Raw genomic sequence first — 27,395 nt, forward strand, 5'->3', positions numbered from 1 at the left:
AACAAAGACACACATCTGAGGCTTGTTATTTACCTTAACGATGTTACAGTAATAATATTACACAAAATATACAGACACGCAAAGTTGGGATGCTCCTAGCAACGTTCTTCTTCACAAAATGCTAATGAAGTACAAAAAGTCACTGTGGACATAAATCAGTATTTTGAACATACAGTTGAATAAAGTTGGTTCCTTTGATTATCTTCCTTGTGGAAATTGTTGAATTAATTTAACATCCACCAGTTTAAAAACAGGAAAAGGTGGAATAAGTAAAGTCTGATTCTGAAAGCTTGTGTGGTAGTAAACATCATTCAGATGCAGGGTTTCTTTTCCAGAAAAAAATTACATTGGTCACGACCTCGGTGACCTGGTAGCTGACTATGGCCATGAGACAATAAATAATGTTTTCCAACTCTGATTTTTATATATATATACATATATATATATATATATATACATATATATATATATATATATATATATATATATATATATATATATATATATATATATATAAATATGTTGGTTGAGCCTGCGTTAGAAAAACCCTTGACTGTTCTATTATTCAATTATGGTTATTATTTATCGTTTTGAAAGATTTAACACTGCTCGTCTTCTTTCTGTACAGAGAGCAGAGACTCATGAAGATGTCAAACTTACAGATTTCTCTCGTAATTTGTAAAATATTGAAGACTAAAGGACACTTTACTTAAAAAAAATTTAAAAAAAGAAGCATTGCCCCAAGTTGAGGCACAGTTTATGGTGCCTCAACTGGGGTGCAAACTTTCACCTGAGATTCTGCACATTCTAAAAAAAAACATTTTTCCTGAATTGTACCTAAATTGTGCTTGCAAAAACATTTTTAAAAAGTCCAGTTAGTTAAAGGGGTTGATGTCACTTTAAAACACATTTATAAATAGATAGCATTAAATGCATTTAAATGATGTGACTGAAAATAATACTAAATCATGGAAAAAAAGTAATGAACTGGTTGTTAATGTATTAATAATTGCTACATATTTTATTTTCATATAAGTACCATCAAAATGAAGCCGTCAGGTTTCTGGTTCACCTCCAGTGCGTTGGTAGTGATTCAACATGTACTTAGTTTACACAATGTGGTTTTGTTCAAACAAGATAAGGAAACTATATTCTGCTTGTGGCTCATTAAAATATAGCTGAGTGAGCTTCACGGCTTAGTGTCTGTGCCATAGATTCTCTTGTTCATGGTACAATTTTTTAAATACACATACTGAACCTTTTTTATTTTAAACTGTTGACCACGTATTGGGAATGAAAAAGCAATACAAATATGAAAGTATTTTACTTTTCATATGTATATTGTATATTCCCGAAGGTTTGTGTGCTATAAACCTAGCAGTCCACCGTCTGCTGTAAGTTTATAGCACACCTTCTAGTCACAACTATGTTACACTTCCTGTTTTAAGGCAGGAGGGACTTTGTCCATGATCCATATCCATTCAACACTAAGCCCAGTTGTGAATAGACTTCTATTTGTTTTCATTGCTTCTTTGTCTTTTTCTTCCCGTCTGCCAGCTGAAGATGTGTACGCCCTGACCTGCAGCTGTTTCACAACCCAATACCACAGAAAGAGAAGCAACACCTCATATAACAAAAGCATCATTTATTCTTGAAAATTGTTCATTTTTACATGATCTGCAGTATGACACAGTGTGTTGTAACATGTTCGGAGTGGAAACTGCAGAAGCATTGTTTTATATATTGAGCCAGGATAATTTGATCATCACTGATTATAATGAGACGGCAACCTGTTGGCACTGATACTGTGTTTGGTTTAGGATCTGTTAGAATAACTCAATAAGGTCTGCCTGGGTCTTGGGATGCTGCATATCAGACAACTCTAATTCTCCTCCATGACATGGGAGTTTTTTAAAAACACGGAGGTGAAGATATTCGTCCCCTCCCACATGGACCTGCAAGCAAGACAAAGTAAAGTTTCAGGAGATCAATGAGGACTTTTAACTAGCAAGTGGTTACTTATTTATACATCAAGCAGAAATTAAGCAACGTAAGCAATCCTTGGAAGTCTTGTTTAACTTGTTGTAACATTATTATCTGTGTAATTAGATCAGGTTGTCAGTTTTAAGTGTACATGTTCTAGTTATGGCTTTCAGAACACATGAGCTCAGTAGTAACTGAATAATGACTGCACCAAATGTCCAATTGATCGTTGAGGCTACTTATCTGTCAATGTGTGCGCATGTAGTCGACTTCCCAGCATGCATTACATTAAGGTTAAAGTTCTCCAGCAATCCCTCTTTTTGGTGCATCTTGTAACTTTCTTCTTATTGACCAACATAACGAAAGGCTGAGGGTTCATCACTACAGGCGATCTCTTTCACATCAAAGTATGTGATTCATTGTTTATGTGAAGAATAAAATCGACTATAACCGCTTCATTAAATGTCACTTGATCTTGTTGCTGCAACATAAAAGTTGTTTATATTCACTGATCTGAGGCTTTTTGCCTCGCAGATGATAATCACCTTGATGAAGTAGTTGGTCCCGGCCACTACCTGAGTCTTGAAGCTCTTCGCTGTGAAAACATCATAAGTTTTCCCTGCTTTTTTCTCTGCATGGACCTTCACCTGGAAAACAATGAGAATACAGAAACAATAAATGGCTGAGTGAATAGCTCAGAGGGAAGAACGCCATTCATACTTTAAAACACTTACGCTTTGACAGATCTCATGAACTTCGTCGGTAGCTTCTTTAGCTTCCGTCGGTCCTCCACACATGGTGCGTGATGCCATCGTGACAGTTTCAATGGAAAGAATTTGCGAAGAAATGAAGGGAAACAAACAAATGTGTTTTGTTTTATACGTCCATGGGTTTGTGTCAGCGAGGTGTTGAGGATGAGTCACTGAATCATATGACGCTGAATCATGGGCGATACCATCAGCGTAGGGGGGGGTTGCTTTATATACGACGTTACACACCAACTACAATAACAACTAACGTCTCTATAGTGGTTAAAAATATAAAACATACTTTTAGATTTGTTCAAATTAATCGTTTACATATAGGTAATACATAGGTTATACATTTATATTTTCATGTGTCTTCATTGTTCAGTCTTTATCGAGAATGTGGTTTAGTCTGAGGCGTGGCTGTGTTTGGAGCCTTCCTGTTCACTATGAGGTTCAAAATATTCCTGGGAAGTGACAAGACTTTGCCAATACAGGCTGGTTGGGTGGAAAAAAAAGTCACGACGAACAAAGTTGTGTACTAAATATTTACTCTTCTTTCTTTTTGTATTTCCTTTTTTAACAGTCAGCTGTGCAGCAGACACAAAGCTCTTCAAAACAAAGAGTAGGCTAAACTGCACCAGGAGTATGAACCTCTCTGTAGACATATGATCTATGAAAACTTTCATCTTCACTGAACGGATTTTGTGACAGCAGATTATTAATATTTCCAAAGTTCCTATGAAGTTCCTCTTTTGAAACAAGTGTATCAGGATAAAATAAAATAAAGTGTTAGAATGACTAAATCACTTTGTATAAATACTCTGTTACAAGTAGGCTAAAAAAGTAAAGTAATAATATCGAAGATTGCCATCTAAATAAATGTCTATTAATATGGACTCTGGGCCGTATTAATCATTCTTTGTTTTACTTACAATTCTTTCGTTTTTGCTTAATTAAGGAAAGTTGGTTTTCCGTGTGCATCCCATCTTAAAGTATAATGAAAGTATGTTTGTTGTACAGGCTGGAGTCTGTTACAGTCTTTCACAAGCAAAAGAGTAAACATCTGAGAAATGCAGACAAATATGATCTGTGCAGCAGAAATGTCTCCAGACCTCACTGGCAGTTTGGGAAGTTTTTTTGCAGTTAAAAAGCTGATTTTTTTTGTGAAGACTTCTCCGCTGCAGTAATATGGGAAGATGCTTTAATGAGCGCTTAGTGAAATTCATCAGTGATAATGAGGCTGCACCAGATGCATTCTCTCACAATGGCTGAATGATGCCGTCAGATGGGGCAGAGCTCCTGTGAGGAGCGGTTTTCACTGACCAACTGGGAACACTGAGAATCTTTCTTAACAGTTAGATATGGATGTCTATTATGTGTGACAGACCAACATCTGCCACAAGGAGGATCTCGGCCTTGCTGAAAAATATGGTCACGTAGCAGCAAATTGCAAAGGCAACCAGAGATGTGGAAGATGCGCAGTCGAACATGATAATGGGAAATGCAAAGAAGGAGTTAAATTAAAGGGTTGGAATCGTGGAGGAGAACATAGCTCAGCCTGGTGGGTGCAAAGTCAGCGAGAAAGCGGCAGATGTGCAGCAATTAAGGTGTCCCAGGGGGTTTCATATGCTGAAGCAGTAAAGAAAGTGTCCATACAGACACATGGCCCTGAACAGAGAGCAACAACAGACAAGGGATCTGTAAATAAAGACATGCTAATTGTGGGTAAGAAAGAGTTTATCCTATGTATACTAGATGTAATAAGCTGCTCAGCATAGACGAGTAAAAAAGACTGAAAAGATAAAGAACAATTAGTTGAGGAATACCTTGGAATCAAAGGACTAACCCGGGAAGCAGTGGAGGAAATGTTAAGTGGAGGAACAGCAATAGTACAGATGCAATTAGTGAGTAATTGAGGATTTTTTGGATGATAAAGCCATAGTGTGTAATAATTATAGAAAGGGCCAAATATATTACAGTACACAGGATACAGAAAGTGTATCCACTACAAATGGATGCACTGAGAAAAGGGCTCTAGCGATACTGCCTCTGCACATTTGGAGCGTTGAGTTTAAGTCGGCATACGGGTTAATCTGCAAGGAGATAGGAGAGCACACCCTACAAAGGCTGTTTTGCAGGAGTGTTGAGAGCATAATGAACCCAGGTGTTGGAGTTTTGTGTAGATAGGGAATACTACAGCGCAAAATATGGGTCTTGGTTATTTGAAACTAGTCCCACTGTTCCATCATCATAAATACCTCCGTGGAGATTCATTATGCCATCCATCAATACAACATTACAGCTAAAATCTAAAGAGAACCCTAAACTGGTATCAAAAGCAATAATTGTACAAAAACATATTGACTACCACCATCATAAGATATTCATATTTACAGATAGGTCAGAAGAACTCGAGACAGGGCATCGAGGGGCTGCATTCTTCTTCGTCACCTCATGATGAGAGAACGTTGAAAAAGAGAATATTAGATCACCTTTTAATATACACTGTTGCATTGGAATAATGTGTGCATTGCAATGGGTGGAAGAAAATAATCAATGCAAAGTAGTCGTTTATGATAGATTAGCAGCACTATCAAGCATTAAGTCTGGAAAGTTGTCATGCAGGCAGAATATATTGTATTAATTTTTTATGTACTACTCAGACTGCATTTTAGAGGTTTGGATATCTCCTTCATTTGGGTTCCTGCTCATGTGGGGGTGGAAGGAAAAGAACATGCAGACATATTGGCTAAACAATCATTAAAACAACAGATAATTTACGTGCATGCACCGTTATGCAATCTAGAGGTTAAAACTATCATTAACAACAATCTGTGCAAAACATGGCAACAATATTGGGACTTCAGTGACACAGGGAGAGATCTGTACAGGATTCAAAAACATATAGGTGTTGGTGGAATATGAAACGGGAGCCCAAGGAAGGAGAAGGTCATTACCCATCTGAGAATAGGACATACAGGATTAAACCAAACCCTCTATAGAATTGTTAAGCACCCAACTGGACTATGCACACTGTAATAAACCCGAAACTGGATTGCAAAAGGTATGCCGAAGAAAAAAATTAATTAATATCAGAATTGATCAATGGAAAACAAAATATGACATTGTGGGAATCTGCTGGGAGAGGTATCTCGGAAAGTACACAGTATCCTAATTTATTACCCAAGAGCAACATCTACTGCTCCACCCTCCAGTCCAGTAGGTGGCGGTCATACACCTCTGAGGTGGTTTGCCAAACACCAATAAACACCAACGAAGAAGAATGCTTTCCCTTCGCCTCAGTGTGCAGGTCGCACCTGTCCTCACCATGTTGTCTTGTCTTCTGTCTCGAGGTGTCTGCCAGGCTGTGGCGAAAGTGAGACCCACGTCTTACCCGACGTTCGGCTCAGTTTTACGGGCTTTTACAACCTCAAGTCCTAAATGTGGCGGAACAACCGAAAGTGGTAAAATACATTTCCGGGTAACACTTTAGCTGTGTCCAACAGAGGTCACCTTCATGTCCTTGTTTTGTCCCAGTTGGCCTCCATGTCCGTGTCTCTTAATCGACTGGGTTGGATTTCAAAATATGACTATTGTGGCGTCGGAATGACGCTTTAAAATGCTATTTGAGTTCTAACAACTGCGCTTTGGGACATGTTCAGAGGCTGCCTGTGAGATACCTGCATTGTCACATTGAAAGGGCTGCAGTGTGTGTTTAGTTGACTGGCTATTTCTTTTTCTCAAATGGACAACAATGGTCTGTCAGCAGGGGGAAATAACGAGTCTATCCTCACATCATTGACCAGGCAGCACCACAGCTAGCTTAGGACCAGGCAGGTTACTGTTAAGACAATGGATGCTAAGCTAAAATGTCTTTACAGGCCTCTCTGAAAATGAGTCAATAGGTGAAAGGTGGATTTTAACCTCATACTAACGCCTAATCTTTTTTGTTTATGTTTAAGCTTCAGTGGTGACCTACTCCCAGCTGAAGACCATGCTGTCCAGCCAAAACATCCAGCTGTTTGATGTGAGAAATCCTGATGAACACCTGGCTGGACGCATTCCACAGGCTGTCAACATCCCACGTAAGTGTTCGTACTGTACACGCTGGGGAAACGAGTGGTTTTCCATGTGTTTGTACTCATACTGTTTGCTTGTTTTCAATATCAGTGGGCATCCTGGAGGAGTCTCTGAAGCTGTCCCCTGAACACTTTCGTCAGATATTTGAACTGAAGGCTCCTGGGAAAGATGACGACAACATTGTGTTTCATTGCAGAAGTGGCATCAGGAGCTCCAAAGCACTGGATATTGCCCGTCAGCTGGGATTTAACAGGTAAACAACAGCAGATGCATCCGAGTACACTGATGAAACATGCAGTACTCCAAGTACAACGTGACCCGGTAAAGGTCAAAGGTGAAATAAATCAAAGTCACTCCCCTGTTAAAATCGCAGATCTCAGTCCCGTGAGATGATGTGGATCCTGCTGTGCTGTGGCGGAGCTACTGCACTACTGTAGTAATGTCTCCTTTTATGTGTTGATTATTATTCAGTCCTGGTGCTGCGAATAGACTTCGATGTCCTCGGGCACTGCTTTGGTTTTTGAACGCTGGATGAATTTGAGTAGAAAACAAGACTAAGCTCTTCTCTTTTTGCTTCTTTTAGGGCGAGACATTACAAAGGAGGGTACAGTGAGTGGGCCGAGGAAGGAGCGAAATGAACCTGAGTCAAACTCTGTTAAGTTCCTAGCTAATACAAAACTACAGAACTTCAGTTATTCTTGAATTTACTTTTTTAATACCAGTTTAAAGAATTAACTTATGTTCCTTGTTACATTAGCTACTGATGTTACACTTTTTTCAAGTTTTGCATTATGCTTCTTAACCTTTTTATTCTGTGATTCTTCGTGTTGATTAAATGATTTACAAATTTTAACATGTCTTTGTGTACATTTGTAGACCTGCGGTCTGCCCCAATTCCTCACTACACGCTAATATATCATTATTATAATTGTTTACACTTTTGCAGTAATTGTCATCGTTTAATGTTTTTGTAGTAAGCATCTTAAAAATATGTTTTCAGTCATGAGTCCTGGGCTTTGTGTGTCAGCAGATATCAAGTACTGATCTTATACCAGCATGAATAGATAAGGGATCATTCTTATCCGGCTTATTTAAACATTGCTTGCCCATCTTCATAAAACACAATTTAACAAATAAATACATATATATATATATATATATATATATATATATATATATATATATAAACTAATTGTATTATGTATTATTCAAATAATTAATAAAACACAAATTAGCAGTAATTAAAATGTTTATTGTAAAAGTGTTGACACAATTGTTAATCTTTTTAAATGCATCAACAAATTGGTCAAAATCAAAACAAAATGAACATACTCATACATACAGACTCAAAACCTACTTTCGGTATTACTCCGTAGTTTAGATAAGCACTTCGATCTCTTGACCAGTAGATGGCAGTAACATTTCAATCAACTGTGAAAATGTTTATTTCCATTGTACCACTGTCCTTTATGATTATTGTAGCTATGCCCTCTCAGGCCTGACCTTCACACAGGTATTGGTCCAGACAGGTATGGATCCTTTGAGCAACATCTCTGTGAGCAGCTGTCAGGGGCCCCATTTGCAGTTCCATTTTAGATGCTTCATTCAGAGGGAAAGCATATCCCACTTCACCTTCACCCTCTATCCTATCCTCTATCATCCAGTCTATTTGCAACACATCAACAGTAAAGCAGGTGTGTGTCTGTGTGTGCACATCAGACAGACAATAGCCTTTCCATGGAAATAAAATGACACTCTTCCAGTAGCTGCATTCATGTGGGAGAGACTGAGATTGATTTCCTGATTGTTGCATGATGTACAGAAATGGAATGCAAAGGAAATATGGATTTGGTGGACGTGTTTTTGAGTGAGTTGGGAAACCGGCTGTGCACTCAGCACTCAAAATGCGCTATGGATGTCACACACCATCAATATTGTCAAGTTTCAAATGTATGGAGTTATGCCATGCAGCTACAGTGTGTATAAGATTCTCTTCAGATCTGCCGTGCAGGAGATATTTAGCGTGCTGCTGTAGAAGAAGGATGGCTCCAATTTCCAAGGACACGTGGACACTTTTAACATTAGTTAACACACAAACTGACTCCTGGTTGGTGGTGAACAAATGATCAGTTAGAGCCATTTGTCAGCTGCCGCGGTTTCATCAGATCACATCCCTAACCTCCTGCTGCTGTTTAAAAGGCTCTGTAATGAAATCTACAGTGAGGCGTTTGTTAAATATAGAAATATCGGGAAACGTGAGCTCTGCGGTCTTTATTTCAAACCAATTGTCAGATTAATGTATTGGCTAAAATACAATGTATGTTTGAAAATACAACCACAGTGCCACAGAAAAAGGCACTGTATTTTTTTTTTTAAAGAAATTAGATTATTTGCAAGTTGGAACTGGTTCATGGAGGAAAACACCACCTTCTCTTGGTTCAGATCTCATTTGTTTGCTGTGCACTCCTGCAGGGCTTATACTCTTATCTTAAAATGCCATGTAAAATGAAGCACATTGGGTTGTGAGATATATAACACAAGCTGTGGGTGCTTTTTTTAAATCTTTTTTTTTCTCTCTCTCTTTCTTTCTTGCTAGGTGGTTGTAGAGTGGCCCATACTAGTGTGTCAGTCTATACATTGCTTTTTTAATGCATTTACCCCTGACCCAATTTTCGCTCTGGTTTTTACGAGGCCAACACAAGGCTATTTTTGTGCGGATGTCACTTCCAGCAAAGCACGACCCAGCATGGTTCAGGGTCATGCGCAGGAGTAAAAGCCACGGAACAGGACTGAAGCACAATTTAAGCTTAGGCTTGTTCATACGTTTTATTTTCAATAAATGAAACATATTGAAGAGAAAACAATTCATTCTCACATTAAAACATGCATTTGGGGTTGTAATAATAGGTCACTGCATCACTGAACGAAAGGGAGACACCTGACGTCTCCACCACGTATAGGCGCTCGTGCTCCCGTGTGGCTGCAAAATAAGTGCAATCCCTGCGCGTGTTGCCGACAGTCACACAACCACAGAGCGTCGGTGGAAGTGTAGGAAGCGAGTGGTTTTCCTGTGAGCTTCCCACATTCCCGTTCGCCTGTGCGCAATGGCACCGCGCGCTCCTCCTGCTCCCCCTCTGCTCGCGTCGCAGTGCCGGGCGCGATGACAGGATAACTTTTAAACCTGCACGCATGACGCTTTTCCTCGATGGCATCTGATGAATTCTTCACTGGGAAACAGTAACAGGTATGTATGCTTGTTTTCTTATTCTGCCTTGTTTAAAAAATATATATAATAATAAGTCATTCAAACACCCTTTTTAAGTCATGTTTCTACTTCAATGTTAGTGACTTCAATTTGATTCTAATCCGCTGCATTTGTGTGCTAATTGTTTCATTGTGCGTGCGCGCTGATATGTTATATCATATGGGGAAATCGGGTTTGCGCAACTATTAATATGTTCCTTGACTGTGTGTGACCCCAATCTTTCTGCGGCACGAGGAGCCCGATAAGATGCTCCATCTCCGAATTTAATTACGTTTTTCGATTAAGGTTTGATTTGCACTTATCAAGTTTCCATGGCAGCTTTAATACAGGAAGAAAATATTGTGTTTGGCTTGCATAACACACGCACACACACACTTGTAGAAGGTCAGATGTTTGCAAATGGGCATTGAATAATATTAGAAACAAAGTGAAGAGGCTAATCTTATTCAATTACTATACTATTACAATACATGATTTACAATATATAACCAACCTATTCACAGGAGCACTATGCTGTATCATTCCACAAGATACAAAAATGTGTATAGATAGATGTTTTTTGAGTTGCATTCCTCGGGACCTGTCACGTCTGATTCTGTGATGAACCCACTCCCAGTAGGAGACTTCAAGGTGGTTGGGATCGGTGGATGTTTTTTTTGTGCCTCTAGATCCTCTTGTGGACAATCATATGATACTTGAGCCATTGAGCACTGAGTGGAATTATAGGGTAGGAAAAATCTTTAAAAGCCTCCTGGGTTTGAGCCAGGTCCTACTGATCCTAGTTTCTCAGTGTCTTTCTCCCTATTTCTGTCACAGAAAGAGAAGGAGGGCTGGATAAGATGGATCGGTATATGTTTAAGGTGTAGACACAGGTGTGAGCACTGCCACTGCGCTTTATCTGGATTTATCCCAGATGGGGAGGAATGGGAGTAAATGAGAGGAAGGCTGGAGTGTGAGCAGAGCCCGGGACTAGAGCCAATCGAACCTCTGACTTATTACCCCTCCCGGATGAGCTAACCTCACTGACAGTGCTCAAAGGCACACTGCCAGCCTCTCATTAAAGTTGCCATCTCTGCTTTGAACTCGCTGTTAGCTGTATTAAAAGTCATGAGCAGGAAGGCGGACTGGAATAATCAGAAATGTATTGGTTTATGTATTGTATACGTTTGCTGTTCAGAGCGTACATTTCTTTATGGAGTTGATTGTCTGAACCATGAAGTTGAGGAGGCATCAATATGTGGCTCCATTTCTCATTCAGGGAACATTAGTGCAAGGATGCTTTTCAACTCTTTTATTTATCAGTTCATCTGACTGTTACTAAGAGCCAAGATGTTTCCCAGCAGGCCTCTAACCCGAAAGGATGCTGCCCCCCCCCCCCCCCCCCCCCCCGCCCCCCCCCCCCCCCCATCATCTGATGGCTAATATGCTACACTTTAATCTAATGAGTTGAGAAGTGTTAAATCGGTGTTAAGTCAAACTATGCTGTTTGTCTTTGGCAGGTCTGTCGAACATCTCCTCTCCCATGTCACCGGGACGTCTCCATGGCGATGTTTAGCAGCGCACAGCGGGCCTGGAACGAATCCGATCGCCTCGGATGGGACTCGGAAAGGAATGAGAGCTCAGAGGCATCGGAGCAGGATGAGCGTAACTACTACGCCATGCTGTACTCGCTGCTCATCCTGGCCATCGTGTTTGGAAACGTGCTGGTGTGTCTGGCTGTGCTGAGGGAGCGGTCCCTCCAGACGACCACCAACTACCTAGTGGTCAGCCTGGCCGTGGCCGACCTGCTGGTGGCCTCGCTGGTCATGCCCTGGGCTGTGTACCTGGAGGTGAGGAGGTCATGGTGTCTGTTTTCCCAACCCTTTTTTGTCTGATGTACATCACACATCCTTTCAGGTCATTTAAGTTAATTTCAAAATAGATGTGAAATATCACCTCAACAGTGGATTTAGTTTAAAATATCTATTTTTCATGCAGTTGAATTGACCTTAAACAATGTATCCATCACTTGTATCTTCCTGTTGCCACTGTTTATCCATTCATTTGTGCTGAACTGTTACTTTTGGATGTTTTAAAACAATAATTTAAAAAAACTATTACTGAGCTCGAGCCCTGGATGGAAAGACGGGAAAGAAAGTGGAGAGGAAGTACAGAGGATGTGGAGAGATTGAAATACAGATGCTTGGCAGTGAGGGAGATGCTGAGTAGAGAGGATAACAGAGGAGAAAGAAGACTGCAGGAACAAAAGGTCCAGATCATTTGAAGCGTGTATAGTGATACGTGTGGGCGATAGGAAGACAGTAATGACGATAAAAGGTTTAGAGCAGTTTAGATAGTGCTTCATCATTCATGTAGATCCCACATAATTGCTGAGGGGCATTTTGAATATGAACAAATTATGACAAATTATGAAATTATTACTTTCAAACCTGTGAATGAATTTTTTTAAAAACCTTTTATTATTGGGTTTATTATTATTATTATTATTATTAATACAACATTTGTATCAAACGCAGTCGCCTTTTAGAACGTGCCATCTAGAAACGTAAAGGAGGGGGCAAGGACCCTTCTAGCCCCGCAACTGTGACGCACGCACATACCAGCATGGGAAATAAGCAAACAGGAAATATATATATATATACTCATGTTTACTGTTATTTCTTATTTGCCCGTCGCATATGACCTACTAGTGTCACACAGTTTATCTGCTAATTGTTCATTTTCTCAGCCTCCATCTTTGTGGTGCTGTTCAGTAACTCCATTAACTGTACAGGCGTAGGATTCAATACAATACTCCTGAAAATGCACTGCAGTGTATTCTGTTTGAGTACAGTGAGCACACAGACGTGCGTGCGTGCGTGCGTGCGTGCGTGCGTGCGTGCGTGCGTGTGTGCGTGTGGCTCGCGGGTATCGAGTGTGTGGCTCAACATGAGGTCCAGAAATCATCTGCTTGAAGCCCAGTTATGTTTAACAAGCAGCCACCCTGCTGCCCAAAGTTTGCTCACAGTCAGCAGAAAGCACTATTTCTCACAGTGCGCAGAAGATCCAACAGCAGGTCAACCATAAAAAAATAAATAAAAAATTAACACACCCAGTGGGCAGAAGCCGACAAATTAAACATGATTATATCCTATGAAAGATAATCCGAGGTCACCATGAACCTCGTCTGGATTCAGTCATGAGTGTTTGAACCTCCACGCAGGCAGTCATGCTGTTAGAGCATGTGCTACATTTTTGATTTCACATTCAAAGGGGAGACAATCCCTTAAGGAATGAGTCATTAAAAGATAGTATGACACAAAGGTATAATATTCATTCATTTAGCAGGAATGTAAAGGTCAACAATGCCTTGGATGAGACTGGGAGAAAATAGTGTGAGTTATAGGCAAAGACTTTGAACTGCCAAGACTAGCACTCCAGCGCCATCACGCTGCAAGCTCTAATGGAGGGAGGATTAGCCTGTTGTGACCAGAGGGTTGCTGGTTTGCTTCTGCAGGTGTGTTTCTGAGTAGCTCTCTCCTCACCTCTCATTAGCTTCCAATCACATGCCTTTGAGCAAGCCATCGTATCCCTGGATGGCACAGTTGATGTGAGACTGGAAGGAGAGAGCTCACTTTCCACAATTCATCTTAAAGGATGCTGCTCGGCCTCAGCAAATGGACGGCCTGAGTTTACCCCCTCTTTCCGGCCAAGATTCAATCAGTGGAGTTATATTAATCAGAGTACAAGGAGATCTGATAGGAAACACAAGATTAAGTGATACAAAGGCGCAGCTGCATACCCTGCTGATGTATTCTCCGGTCAACATTTTGTTCCTCTGACTTTTGTCAAGAAAGGTATCTAAAAAAGGGCTTCATCATCTGCACCTGTTTCGCCACCATTAAAAAATAGTAGTTTATTGTAACTTTCTATTTTGACTTGAAACACAACAAATCTCTCTGACAGATACTCCGTCTCCTGTCCAAGCGTCTTGATAATTGCTGTTCCTGCTTGGTATTTCTTCTGAGACATTTAGCAGACTTGACTGCTGTGAAAGTATAGATCACATACAGGATGTTCAAACACAGTCGATACCAAGTGTCCGCAAGCCCCACTGAGTCACCATCGTTATACTGAGTACAAATAAGTACTGTGTACATGCTGTGTATATATATTGTGTGTATTGGTCATTTTCACTTATGCCATGTCCCAGTTCCATACAAACTAATTGTATACCATATACTACAGTAATTGTCATAGATAATAAATAAAATACTTTCATCGTTGTTTCTCACCAGCACCTACAATGTATTCAGATTGTCATAGCTGTGAGCAGCTCCTTTATTTCCTTTGTGCAATGCATTGTGGGTCAATAGTCTGAATCACTATGATTTCATTGAGCATACATGTTTTTGTCACTTCTCCCAAGAAATAAAGGTTCCTGCACTTACCATCATGCAATTCAATTGCATATTTGATGACATCCTCCCTGCCTGCTAAACATCCACATATTTTAAACTCAGTGTCCCCAGTTTGTGGAGAACATTACGCAACTGTTTTCGCAGACTGGGTGGTACTAACCATGTCAAGTCAACAGATTGTTATGTGTAAAATTGTTGCAGTGCTCCTTTAAAAATGGAATGAGAATGACCACAGATGGTTATGCGGTTTAGGTTTGTGTTAACGTAATGAATGACAGCCGTGAATGTTTCCACACTGGTACGTTTGTCTCTGTGTGTGACAACGGTGGTCTCTGAGAGAGAGACATTTATGTCTATTTACATCTTCTTGCATGCATATGTGCGCATGTTCCCGTGTGTGCCTTCCGCCTCTCTTTGTAGGCGTATTCCCATCTTGGGCTCCGCATTCAGGCGATAGAACTTGGATCCCATATATCTTTGTCAGACAGTCATTACCAGGCATCATGGAGAATATAAGGGAAAACTGTCGGCCTGAGCATCACTCTGAGGAGGTTTTGGGTCTTACCTGTTTGGAAGGGTGGTCAATGTCCAAGGATCCTTGAACGTTATCCATCATGGTGCATCATCAAAGGACATTGACTCTTTGCCCCTTGCATCTTGTGTTACATGAGAACAAGTGACATAAACATATGTAATTAATGCATACATTTGCCTAATTCAAATTAACATTAGCATAAATGCTAATAAACGTTGAATATCAAGGAGAATATGGGAGTAACTTTGGCAACTTGTTCTTCCTAACCCTTCCCTTTAACGAAGGCAAAACTATCTCCATGTGTGCATCTTCTCCTCTCCCTTGCCCTTCTGTCACATGTGCAAGCGTGTGCGTCACACTTCACGGTGAAGAAGGGAAAGAGAAACGTGTGCGTTGATAATCTGCCTGTCTGTCCTGTGCAGGTGGTCGGCGGTGCCTGGCTTTTCGGCCGGCTCTACTGTAACGTCTTTGTCACGCTAGACGTGATGATGTGCACCGCCAGTATCCTCAACCTGTGTGCTATCAGCATTGACAGGTGAGTGTGCAGTGTGTGCGTGTTTACCATCTTGCCGCAGTTATATTTTATGACTGCAGACATTTGCTGGGGACACCTCCAGTGTAAATGTCATATCTACATTTTTCAAGGTCTTGTTCGTTTCTTAACCTCACCTGACAGATACTTCAAAACATCCCTGGGGAGAGAATAGATTCCCATCTTGCTCATATCCTCTTGATAAATGTGTGTCGGTGTGTATTTGTGCGTGTGCTTGAGAGATAGTCAGGAAGAGACAAAAATGAGTAGATTGTGTTTTTCTACTTGATGTTCTAGGTTCAGACTCTGGTCTCTTGACGTCTAATTGCTGTGCAATTTGTTTGCATTAATGAAGATGGAACTGTGCCACGCATCCATTTGAACCTTTACAGTAAAAATACATCTTGTGTTTCAATTATTTATTTGCTTAATGTTCTTCTTGTGTGACAGTTAACATTTAATCGCTCACTACGGTCTTTGATCTCACAACCTGCAGGCATCAAGAGTTCAACTATGCAACATTGAATTTAGGAACTACATAAGGACTGGAGCTTTCTCCGGGATGTATTAATACATTAAATATGCTTTTTCAGATGGGGGCTTTCATAAGATACTTGTTTTGTCAGGTGCAAAGCCGGTTTAGCATCACCAACCAGGCAAAGCGATAGCTACAAGGGGACCCCAACGTCTTATAGGTCACCATGCCTCTTTTTGGTCTTGATTAATTCTAAATGTGTAAAGGAATTTGCACCTCTTCCATACACCAATTATCTAATTACGTGCCTCTGGTTTGTAGAGTGTCAAAATCTACTTTTAACACTCTTTGTGAGGTGCTGAATTAAAGCGAGGCACCAGCGGCATTCTGTGTTCAACACACCTGTATTACCGTTGTTTATTCATGAGTTTATAGCAACCGCTTTGGAGATATTTGTGAAGATTTGTCGCGCGTTAAAAGGAAGAGTCGAATCAGGCTATTACGAGGCCGCCTGGATTCACCAGAAAGGAAGTTCTTGCATCTAACTTCAAGGTGAAGTGTCTGCGCAAGTACTTACAACATAGGTCATGTTCCGAGAGGCGTCTCAGAACAGATGAGCCTTGTTTCCTCGTCAACTAAAAGTGTATTAAAGCAGCACGTGATCAATAAATCATGTACACAATGTTTTACCTGCTGCATTTTTGTTATGTCCCCTCTCATTCAACTAGACAGCAGCGTTGCACGAGGGAGGAGTATTTTTAGTGAATGTCTGTGCTCCGAGTTTAGCCCTGCATTTTGCCCAGAGAAGTACCAGTGTAATTAGTCTGATGAGGATAAACAATCGTGGCAGATATCTGGCTCTAAACAACATAACATCACATCCATTTTGGGTCGGGGTCCATCGTAATTGCTGCCTCTTCCGAGCCTAGTTTTCCTGGGCTCATTATATACTCTTGGCGTACAGTGTGTTGATTAAATCAAAGCTTCTCTTGGTTTATTGCTGAATACCCTAATTGTTTTGAAATATAAATGCCTGTTTTTCTGCTCCATTGTTGTTCTTTATATTATCCGTTTTCTCTCAGCAGTGCATTTCTTGGCATCACTAAAGTCCAGTTATTTCCCTCTTTTTCTCACTCTAATTACTCAATTCTACCGTACTATTTTAGTAATTTTGTCTTCATTGAAATGTCACCAACTATTCTCTGTACGCACGTATTTTCAAAGCTGGACCGACAATAATATGTGTGTGTGTCTGCAGGTACACAGCAGTGGTGATGCCCCTCTTTTACAACACCACCCATTGCTCCAGGAAGAGAGTTTTTATGATGATTGCCACCGTGTGGGTCCTGGCCTTCACTGTCTCCTGTCCACTACTGTTTGGATTCAACACCACAGGTCATATCAACAACATTATGGCTCCATCTTGCTTGAGATGCATCGTAGCAGGATGCAAAATAGAATTCAGGGTCAAAATTCAGCTTTTTAGTGTCAACGGTGGGACATGAAATCCAGAATTGAACTTTGAGATGCACTCCCTCAATTTAGCATGTCAGAGTGATTGTTAATGTAAATCAGCATTTATACCATATTAACTATTTAAATGACATTGACAACAATGTTACCAGTGAAGGTAATTTGGTCTTTGAATAATGTCTGAGCGCTCGCAATTTGCAATAACAGGAATTTACTTTTTGGCAATGGATTAAAGCCACTGGAAATGTGTAAAATGCATATTGCCAAAAAATAAATTCCTGTTATTGCAAATTGCGAGCGCTCAGACATTATTCACAGCATCCACTAAAAGCTGAGTAAAAATTAAGCTTTAAAACTATCACAAACTCTAGTTTAAAAAAAGTCTAATTTTACTGTTAAGACCATTTTTCAAGATAGTTAAAATCACTTTCTCTCACTTGTTTTAAACATCTAGGTATACTGTGCATGCACAACCTGCTTATGATAAACTGTATCACTGCTAACATAAACTACATGCCAAGCAAAAGCAAAAAAGAGATTTCTTATCTTAGGTAATGAACAACTCGACTTCTGCAGCTTAGAGTTGTACAATTTGTTCCCTAAACTTCATCAGGCTGCAATACTACATTTTTGGAGGGTAATAATAACCGAATGTACCCTTACAATGTTATAGTATATGATATATCTGTGACAAGGTAATGTGTTTCGTATCTTCATTCTTCCAAAATGTGACTTTATTGTTTGTTATTTAGTTTAGCTTATTTTAGCTTATTTAGAAACACATTGTATATATAGGTGATAGATTCAAGTGGAAAATGTCTTCCTTTTTTAGCTTTCAAATATTGCAATCGATTCTGATTGAATGAGGTTACTGTCTGAGGAGAAATGGTGACAAGTGTGTCTTTTATAATTATGACGGATGTGTTTAGTGTATTATTCATGTTCTACATAAATGAACAATAACTTACTTACTGTGCCAATAAAACTGCGCCTTCTGCATTTGTGTGACGAGGAATGAACCGCCAAACAATAAAACGAATAAAGAGATTTGAATTTGAATAAGCACTGATACATGACTGCACATACACAATCAAGGGCATTACTCAGACACAATGTAAAGCTTCTAACAGAGATACGGGCATTTGGTTTAGTCCACTTACAATCAATGCTAAATAATGGCTGCTGATTGCATCCAACTTTTTTGTCAGTATGCAACCACGCATCAACATTGGAAGGAGGGACCAGGGGGTTCACATGAGGTCTGGGGTCCTTCACCGCCCTTCAAAATAAAAGCATTGAAAAAGAACAGCTATAGACAAAAACAGTGCCTCACAACATAATATGAATCTAGAAACTGAAGGTGGTTTGGAATGTGGCTATAAATATATTGTTATCTGTCTGTTCTCTTTTCTATCTGTCTGTGTATTGAGGGGTGTGGTATTGATCCAGGGGGACATCCAGGGAGAGGCAAATCACTTAAGTTTGTTCATGCCACTGACATGCAATATGCATTTCACAGCTGTCCCCTGAGTCTTTTTTTATATTTCAATTTACAGCACTGTCACTTGATAGATATTTAACTCTGGAATCTTTATTGAATCTAAAATTGATCTATACCCTATTAATATTTCAATTAGATTCCTGTTCTGAATTAATGGTGCAATTATTGTCAAATCAATCACACCTCCACCTCACAGTGATCGCTGTATGATTTAGTATGTACGATGCAGAATATGAAAGGAGACAAGTCATGAAGGTTATTTTCACAACGGAGAGCATCATCACCGGGGTCAGAGGTTGGCGATAAATCACGCCTGAGAGTTTTAGGCTGTTTTGCATAATGCTATTTTGTTTTTGACTCAGATGACCCCACGGTGTGCTCCATCTCCAACCCCAACTTTGTGATCTACTCCTCTGTGGTGTCCTTCTACCTGCCGTTTATTGTCACTCTGCTGGTCTACATCCGCATCTACGTCTTCCTCAGGATGAGGCGAAAGAGGATCATCTTCGGCCAGGCCAGCGGAAAGGTGCAGCCAGGCTCAACTCCGCCGTCTGTGGTGAGACCGTTCTCTTATTTCCTTCGTCAGTGTTTTCACTTTTACTGACTAATGGTGCTCCAGCTGCAGACGTAATGATTTGTTATCATTTATATATGACTTACTAACATTTTCAACTCCAGACTAGATATGTATTATTGTTCATTACTTATTTATGTTTACTAATGACTGCAGACTTTTTTTATTTATTATATATGTATGACTCATTAACATTAATATTTACAAATGTATAAATCTGTTGGCTTATTAGAAGCTCTTGACCTTTTTTATTATTGACTTATTAATGACTTGACTGTTGATGACTCAAGAACCAGTGACATTTTTCATAACCTGTCAAATGAAAAGTTGTCTTATCAACAGCTTTTAATTGATCTATAAAACATTACTAAATTATGTATTAACCATTAATCCATTAATTAGTTACAATTTAGAAACCCTTTATGAAGACTGTCTTATTAGAAAGTGGTACCTGAATTATTATACAAGGAGATGTACCATTATCCACCATTATATATAACCTTTTAGATTTGATTGTGTAAAGTAAAAAATACATGGTCAGAATACTACTACTATTTGTTTAAGCTCCTAATGAGCTGATTCTTTGTAGAGGCACGATTTCTTTCCTCAACCAAAGCCATATATTTCTCATGTAGAAACAATCTCTCTCCTTCGTTCACATTCCCTTTCTTTATACTCATGACTTGCAAATTAACATGATCTTGGACCTTTTCTGTCGGACCTCACTAGTAAACCTCCCCAAAGCCTCATTAGAGTAAAATAAAACGCTTTAGTCCCAAAACACTAGAAGTAATTTGCAGGTTAAAATGTTCACAGTAAATGTAGGCGGAGTGCCTTTGGCCTCTCAGAACCCAGGTCAAGGATGAAATGGTTTTTTTTTTAAAAAGTAGAGTTTGGTTCATTAGCATGCTGACACGTCTGTCACTAAAAAACTGAAGTTAATTAAAATTGCTTGTCAAGTAAAACATGTTAAATTTAATCAGGAGGAGGACCGTTCTCTGTGCCGGCCTCAGTCTTTGAGGTCATTCACGCAAAAAAAAATCAGTTCTTGGAGGTTAAAAAAGGATAGAAAAAATAAACACAAACAGCTTTAGTTTAGCCAATAGGAACAAAGAAACAGAGAGTTTTATGGATAGATAGATAGACTGATATATATGGTCAATAAAATATGAAGGATCTCTCTGCTAAGTGATTTATGTTCATTTTGAAAAGCAAATTGGACTTTTGTGCTCAACCAGCTGTGAGGTCTTTGATCACATCTATTATTCTAGTACTCGTCCCAGTTCCATCTATCATACAAATGATGGCTTTATCTCTTAACCTGGGGCAAGGAGACACCGGGTCATGTTCTGTGGATCTTTATCTACTCTATTTTTAAAATCTGGTGTATAAAATAACATTCTAATTATATCCTGTGACATGACCAGCATTTCCATATCCAGGAGCTGCCTGTGTTATGTGGTTCTTCTCCATTTTTCCCTTCATTGCACACTAATTCACAGTCAAGTCCTGTATCGTAACAGCAGTTTAAAGATAATTGGTTGTGGTTGAGCCTCAGTTTGGGATCTCATCCATGGGTAAGATCCAAGCCCTGGAGGAGATCAGACTGAGAGCGTTATAATGGAAGTGTGTTTTGAAATAACATAACAGGACTCATAATAGGACTCATATCAATTTCCCTCAGTCAACTGAGGGAAATTGATATGAAGAAGTGACTTATCTTTATTTCTGCTGTGAGCTTTAATTGAGTCACGCAGCTTTTGGAAGCGACAAAACATAACAGATGCGAGTCCTAATTTATGTCCGAGACGATCACCAAGATTTCTTGGAGGTTTAACAAAACAATCCTCTGAGATGCAAAGAGATGATTCAGTAACTTTCCAAGTGAATGTCAAAAACCTTATACCTGTAGATTGATGGGGTAGAGGTGTTTGGATAAGATGAGGTGGTTTAAGTATTTCACTGAAAAATATGCTCTTTCCCTCTCGCCCCCTAGGAGACCTGTCTGCAAGAAGAAACTCCTAAGGCAAAGCAAGACTTGTCACCTATAAGGATTAAAGTGGTAGGTGCTACTATAAACTAGAGATTCAACACAACCGCTGTTGAATACTCTCTCTTATTGACAGTTTTGGGCTATTGTGACACGATGGCACGCAAGGTGGTTCTGTTTTTAGCTTTTCATGCGAGTCTGTCTGCGTGTATATTCATGCACACTTGAGTTTGGCGTTCTGCTGTGTGGCCGCGGCCCCGGGTCTGAGAAGGAGCTGATAATTGTGATTCTAAAGCGTGGCTTGTTGGCTTTCGTCACCTGGTCACTTGTCAACTGAGCAACATCTGTGGGTGACGCACTGCAGCACCTGCATATTCCACAGACTGCTCCAAGGCGGCAAGAATAATGATCTGCAGTTTTCCCCTGAGCAAAATGTCTGATAAAACCAGTAAGAGAAGACTGAAGTGTATGCAGTAGCACTGATGTATGCCGAACATTAACTGTGCATCTGTGATTTAAAAACTCGGAGTGGAGTTGCCACTTTGTAGTAGTCTCAGCTTCTAAAATGTTCCACATGAGGTCAAGGCAGGTCTAGATGAACATAATAACTTCAATGTGTAGGAGAATAAACAGAGCAATGAACTGTAAATACTTAAAATTCAAATGTTAAAGCTGCAGTTTTTTGTTTATGACAATTTAAGACAGCAGAACAAGCTGAAAACACAACATTGACGCATTGTCACCATATTAAGTTATTAGCAAACAGTCATTTGTACACATTGGCTAGAGATATTTAAGCTTGTGTTTCTTGACACTTGTCAAATATCCAATATTAAGTCCTTTCGTTATGTTTTGGTCTTCACTAACTCTAGAGGAATGTATGTTTACAGATAACCGCTAACTTTGTCTGTCATTTGATGCATGGCAGGTAGCATCGAGGAACTGGAGGATTATCTGAGCGTTTTTACTGAAATGTGCTTCCTGTTGTTGAGAGCGAACCAAAATATTAAAGCTGCAGGCCAAAAAACTAAAACAATGCTCTGAAGGACGCTAAAAACCTTTGTAGAGCTCAGGGGCTCTGAGTTTGGTGATCATTCTGAAGCTGGTTCGTCTCCACAACCCGCACCTTTGATAATATATGATGTATTGTTCATAGCCTAAAAACAATTAGTGCATCTTTAATGACTTAACATAGAAGGAAACTATTGCGCCGATTACATTATTATATATTGGCGATGATTGGCATCTCTTCATTGGGTTTCGTTTGTTCCAACTGCAGACTGTAGAGCCTTCAGGTCCCTCCAAGCCCAACCTTTTGTCACGATGCCTGTGGCGCAAATGGCCGAAGACGGGACCGGTGGAGAACTCCATGCTGCCCCCAGTGGACACGCATAACTGCTGCAGCATAAGCCACGCCTCCTGCGGTCGCACCGAGATGGATCTGGAGCAGCAGCGAGGCGAAGAGGAGGCAGAGGGCAACAACCAGAATGAGCGGCCTTCTGTCAGAATGGGCTGCGAGGTGAAGGATCTGTCTAATGGACGAACACACACGTCACTGCGGCCGATGGCTCATTCCATCAATAATCCACGATTCAGGAGCATGCACGCACGGGAGAAAAAAGCGACTCAGATGCTGGCCATTGTGCTTGGTGAGTGGAAATTGTCCTAACTGGGATAAGCTGAATGAAAATGTGATTGTCATGGAAACACCTAACGGAGGCAATTTTATAGAAAGTTGCTTATTCCACTTCAACTCCTTGAATATTTTCACGATGGTCTTTTCTGCCTAATGTACCCGGTCACCTGTTCTATCTCTCGCCTGGTGGTGATGGCACCAGCATATTTTCTTAATGTGTGCATCGGCTGCATATTTTTGCAGAGCCACAATAAATCAAGTTCAAATGTCAGAAATCTCTGGCTGGTTCCGCGATCACAGTGTGTGTCCACACATGCTGTAGCTCCTGACACAGCTTCCACACGCTCCAATTATCAGCCAGGTTGTTACAAGGCTGGTCAAGTTCTGGCTTGGCATAGATCTTGCTGACAAAAATGTAATCAGAGGTGTCTCATTACGTTACACTTGTGTCAGTGGAAAATTTGGCACACATTCAGAAAATGATTTCCTGTCCTGCCTACCTACCACCTGTTTTTAAGCCAACTGAACACTGATTTTGTGACCCCAATTATAGTGCTTGAATTTTATGTTGCAGCATTCGTAGTTGTGTATATATAATATATGCCCTGTTGTCTGCTGCTCGGCATACTGAGTGACTTCAACATTTGCCTATATTTACCACCCACAGTAGAGGTTAATTGGGAACCAAAAGTGTTACATTTGACACCTCGCTGAGCTTGCCAAGCTTTTCATTCTAGCATGAATACGATACAGTCTCCGTTTTCAATGAGCAGCTTCCTACTACTCGAAAATCATCGTAATTGTTGAAGCTGTGGGTCTTATATGAAAGTGTAATAATATGAAAGTAAAAGAACTGTAGCGGTCCACCACATAATTTGTTGGCTAAAATAACTAGAAGATCTGTATCAGATGTAGTGTTACCTAACTAATACTAACACTATGAGTTGGTATATTGGGGATCTTTCAAGCGGAACTACATTAATAACAATGTAGTTATCTAATGACTATTAATTATTATTCATGATTAGCTAACTGTGAGCATTAAAAGTAATCCACTGTTTCTGTTGCTAGTAAGCTAGTTAGCTTGACACGCTAATATATTCAATTGGTACTCTAAACTCAGATATAGGAGCAGTATACTGTATATATATTACCTATAACCCCAGATAATAATAATAATATAGTTAGCCAATGACTACATTTATTATCATGCATTATTAGCTAATTCGGGAAGTAACGATTGGTAAAGCGACTACTGTTGGTGGCTAGCTAGATAGTCGAGCATGCTAACATATACAGCTTACGACCCAGCAGATAAATGTACTGTTTCTTACTGTTTTGCTCTTGTGTTTTTGATTTTGCCCTCTCTCTATACCTCTCTGCTCTCTGGCTGCTCCAGGGGTGTTTCTCATCTGCTGGCTGCCTTTCTTTGTGACTCACATTCTGAACACCCACTGCAGGACATGCTACGTGCCTCCTGGGCTTTACAGTGCTTTCACCTGGCTGGGTTATGTCAACAGTGCCCTCAACCCTATTATCTACACCACCTTCAACATTGAGTTCAGACGGGCCTTCATCAAGATACTCAGCTGCTGAGGAAGACAATTAAAATCAGGACAATTAAAATGGAAATTAGGCTGTGCACTCAAGCATGGTGCATACGGTAAACAGTGACCACAGATTTACGCTCATGGTCCACATAAGCAAACCTGTCCCAGGAGTTACACAGCAGAAGCAAGGTGAAGCATGAAAAACAACATGCTGTGGTATGCAATAAAAAGAGGCTACAGACTTTTTTTCTCAACAGGGCTGGGACTCCACTTGAACAGCATTATTCCTCAAATAAGACCTACATTGTACATGTATACAGTCTTGTTGATAGCGCAAGTTGTCCGACTTTATTGTGAAATATCTTGTACAGTATGTGTGCTGCTCTTTGGCACAGGACTTTCCAATCAATGTAGGCGCTGAAGCTCTTGAGCCAAGGTGGAAGCTTTGATGCTGATTAATTGATCGTAGAGCTGTGGGCCATTTTGTCCTGAGGCCCGCTGCACTGTGTAGATTAACTGATGATTCTCACCTCCCCCTTTCACCCCGTATTCCCTATTATCACCATCGGTTACTCTCCAGTGCATGCACACATAAAATGTCAAAGGCGTTCAATTGAATTGAGCTGGAAGGATAATTTTGGTGCCTCTCAAGACTCACAACATTATGTACATTGTCATGTATATTGTTGTGATCAATGTGGATAAAAATGTGAGATTTTGATGTAAATCACAGTGAAAACAGTTTCAGTGTTTTCTTAAAGGGACAGTGTTTATTGGCAAAGCTCCCTTAAATTGAGAGTTGCCTGCTGCCTAGCAGGAGCTTTCCGATATTAACAAATCAAGCAGGATTGTAAATTGTGTTGTGGTCAGGACTGTCATGCACAGAGCATTTACTGTGCTGTAAATAAAAAAAACAGATGAAATGTTTCCAGGCTATTTATACACATTAGGTTTAATACAGCTTGTGTCATGTCTTAATGTTGCTTATGATGGGGGACACCATCAGATATTGGTGAATAAAAGTGGAGGAGTGCTTTCTGGCAGGAACACAAGAGAAACCCAGCTGAGTGAACATGGATATTGGGAGATGTAGAAACAGAAAAAAGAAACAACAGTGGCACAGTAGGAGAATAATGAAAAACACAATACGAGATCGGGGATGATGGTAGGTAGGCAGAGGGGGAAAGAGGAAAGCCAAAATGAAAAGGACTAAGGAAACTATGAATCAAGGATACCTGCAGAGAGAGAGAGAGACGGGGTGGTGGGGGCAGCCTTTCTAAGTCTGTATTTCAAGCTCTCTTATTTCTCTAAGAAGCATGAACACCTGCACCCCTGACACTTTGTGCCATTGCATCGTCTCGCTCTACTGAGACCACTTATGGTGATGAAGCACCAGGTGTGTTTGCAGGTGTGTGTCACTCTATTTGTGTGTGTGTGTGTGTGTGTGTGTGTGTGTGTGTGTGTGTGTGTGTGTGTGTGTGTGTGTGTGTGTGTGTGTGTGTCTGTGCCACTCTATTTATGGATGGATGTTGTGATGTGTGAGGAAACCTCCAGTTTCTGATTAACATACAATAACATAACCCTACTATATGTTATCCTTCTCTAAAAATCCAACCAGAATCAATATTTAAAACCTATTTATATGAGATAGACAAGTCTTGAAAATGTAAAGACTTAATGGTGTAATCAGGACATAAACAGACTGAGGTTAAGATTCATGGTGTGTGCTCTTCTGTAAATTAATTTGAGTGTGAATTAATTCAATTAGAGATGCGTTTTAGGTCGTAAATACTGCACAGCTGTGCAAATGTGCTTCTAGATTACATCCAGTCATCCAGAGACAATAATAAAAACCTCTTCCTGTAAATGAACTGCAAATGAGTCCAAACCTCTAAAGGCTGGGAGTCGCTCAATCCCAAGAGATCAATACGGTGACATCATTTTCATGTTTTGGATCATGTCTTTTGTACAACATACTATACCATATAGAAAGAGAAAGAACATTGAACTGTTTTCCGTGGTCATTTGACAGTTACAAATTTTTTTTTTTGTAATTGTTATGGTGACAACCTCGTCAGTTGTGCCTTGAAGAGTTGTCACAGCTTGTTGTCGCAGCTTGTTGTCGCAGCAGTTAGACAAAGGAAACATTAGATGAGATAAGATTTGTTGTTCAGGTGCTACATTTTACCCATTTACTCCAGTTCGTAGCTGCTCGTTTGAGTCGTTACTACAAAACATTAAAAGAAAAATCATACCCAAGGCCTTAAGCTCTCCAATCTGTCTTCGAACAGTCTGACCCATTGAATCACACAATTCACTGTCTCTTTAAGCTTTTTACTCTTTCCTTAAGAAAAATGGCATTCATATCTTACTGGCCCTCAGAAAAGTATCAATCCTTCAACTTCAGACTTGCCAAACCGTCTCCTGACAGCCTGATCTACTAGATCACACAGCTAAACTCGCTTCAGAGAGAGAAATCCGGCATCCAAGACTTACTGTATGGTATGCCATAAAATGTCAAGTCATAGTATAGTGTGACATAAAATGTCATAAAAAAGTATAATATAGTATACCATGAATATTAATATAAAAATATTGCCATGGTATTTTATGCTTTACAAAAATGTAAGGAAAAATCATAACATATGATAA

The 27,395-nt window shown here is 40.0% G+C and overlaps 3 protein-coding genes across 3 annotated transcripts; 2 read left to right on the forward strand and 1 right to left on the reverse strand.

The window, feature by feature from the left end:
* Positions 1-1,628: 1,628 nt before the first annotated feature.
* On the reverse strand, positions 1,629-2,912 carry cst14a.2 (cystatin 14a, tandem duplicate 2). The gene is made up of 3 exons (XM_034560667.1): positions 2,718-2,912; positions 2,529-2,630; positions 1,629-1,955 (listed from the first exon to the last, which is right to left on the reverse strand). Exons 1-3 carry the CDS (start codon positions 2,793-2,795, stop codon positions 1,827-1,829), a joined length of 309 nt encoding a protein of 102 aa, XP_034416558.1. The 5' UTR covers positions 2,796-2,912; the 3' UTR covers positions 1,629-1,826.
* A 3,094-nt stretch (positions 2,913-6,006) lies between these two features.
* Positions 6,007-7,665, forward strand: si:ch211-161h7.8 (thiosulfate:glutathione sulfurtransferase). The gene is made up of 4 exons (XM_034560211.1): positions 6,007-6,196; positions 6,695-6,817; positions 6,903-7,065; positions 7,396-7,665. The coding sequence occupies exons 1-4, from the start codon at positions 6,016-6,018 to the stop codon at positions 7,448-7,450; spliced, it is 522 nt and encodes a 173-aa protein (XP_034416102.1). The 5' UTR covers positions 6,007-6,015; the 3' UTR covers positions 7,451-7,665.
* Positions 7,666-9,829: 2,164 nt separating this feature from the next.
* On the forward strand, positions 9,830-25,645 carry drd3 (dopamine receptor D3). The gene is made up of 8 exons (XM_034560213.1): positions 9,830-10,056; positions 11,577-11,906; positions 15,435-15,547; positions 17,278-17,414; positions 19,356-19,549; positions 21,564-21,629; positions 22,837-23,206; positions 24,593-25,645. Exons 2-8 carry the CDS (start codon positions 11,619-11,621, stop codon positions 24,787-24,789), a joined length of 1,365 nt encoding a protein of 454 aa, XP_034416104.1. The 5' UTR covers positions 9,830-10,056; positions 11,577-11,618; the 3' UTR covers positions 24,790-25,645.
* Positions 25,646-27,395: the final 1,750 nt, after the last annotated feature.

Source organism: Cyclopterus lumpus, chromosome 20 (genome assembly GCF_009769545.1).
Source record: "Cyclopterus lumpus isolate fCycLum1 chromosome 20, fCycLum1.pri, whole genome shotgun sequence".
In the NCBI taxonomy this organism is placed as follows: Eukaryota; Metazoa; Chordata; class Actinopteri; order Perciformes; family Cyclopteridae; genus Cyclopterus; species Cyclopterus lumpus.

Coding starts and splice junctions, on each gene's coding strand:
- cst14a.2 (XM_034560667.1), bottom strand. CDS start 2,795: ATGGCATCACGCACCATGTGTGGAGGACCGACGGAAGCTAAAGAAGCT. Junction 2,631..2,717: donor TTCATGAGATCTGTCAAAGC/GTAAGTGTTTTA, acceptor ATTGTTTTCCAG/GTGAAGGTCCATGCAGAGAA. Junction 1,956..2,528: donor GGACCAACTACTTCATCAAG/GTGATTATCATC, acceptor TCTTGCTTGCAG/GTCCATGTGGGAGGGGACGA.
- si:ch211-161h7.8 (XM_034560211.1), top strand. CDS start 6,016: ATGCTTTCCCTTCGCCTCAGTGTGCAGGTCGCACCTGTCCTCACCATG. Junction 6,197..6,694: donor TGGCGGAACAACCGAAAGTG/GTAAAATACATT, acceptor TTTATGTTTAAG/CTTCAGTGGTGACCTACTCC. Junction 6,818..6,902: donor ACAGGCTGTCAACATCCCAC/GTAAGTGTTCGT, acceptor TTTCAATATCAG/TGGGCATCCTGGAGGAGTCT.
- drd3 (XM_034560213.1), top strand. CDS start 11,619: ATGGCGATGTTTAGCAGCGCACAGCGGGCCTGGAACGAATCCGATCGC. Junction 15,548..17,277: donor TGTGCTATCAGCATTGACAG/GTGAGTGTGCAG, acceptor GTGTGTCTGCAG/GTACACAGCAGTGGTGATGC. Junction 23,207..24,592: donor GATGCTGGCCATTGTGCTTG/GTGAGTGGAAAT, acceptor TGGCTGCTCCAG/GGGTGTTTCTCATCTGCTGG.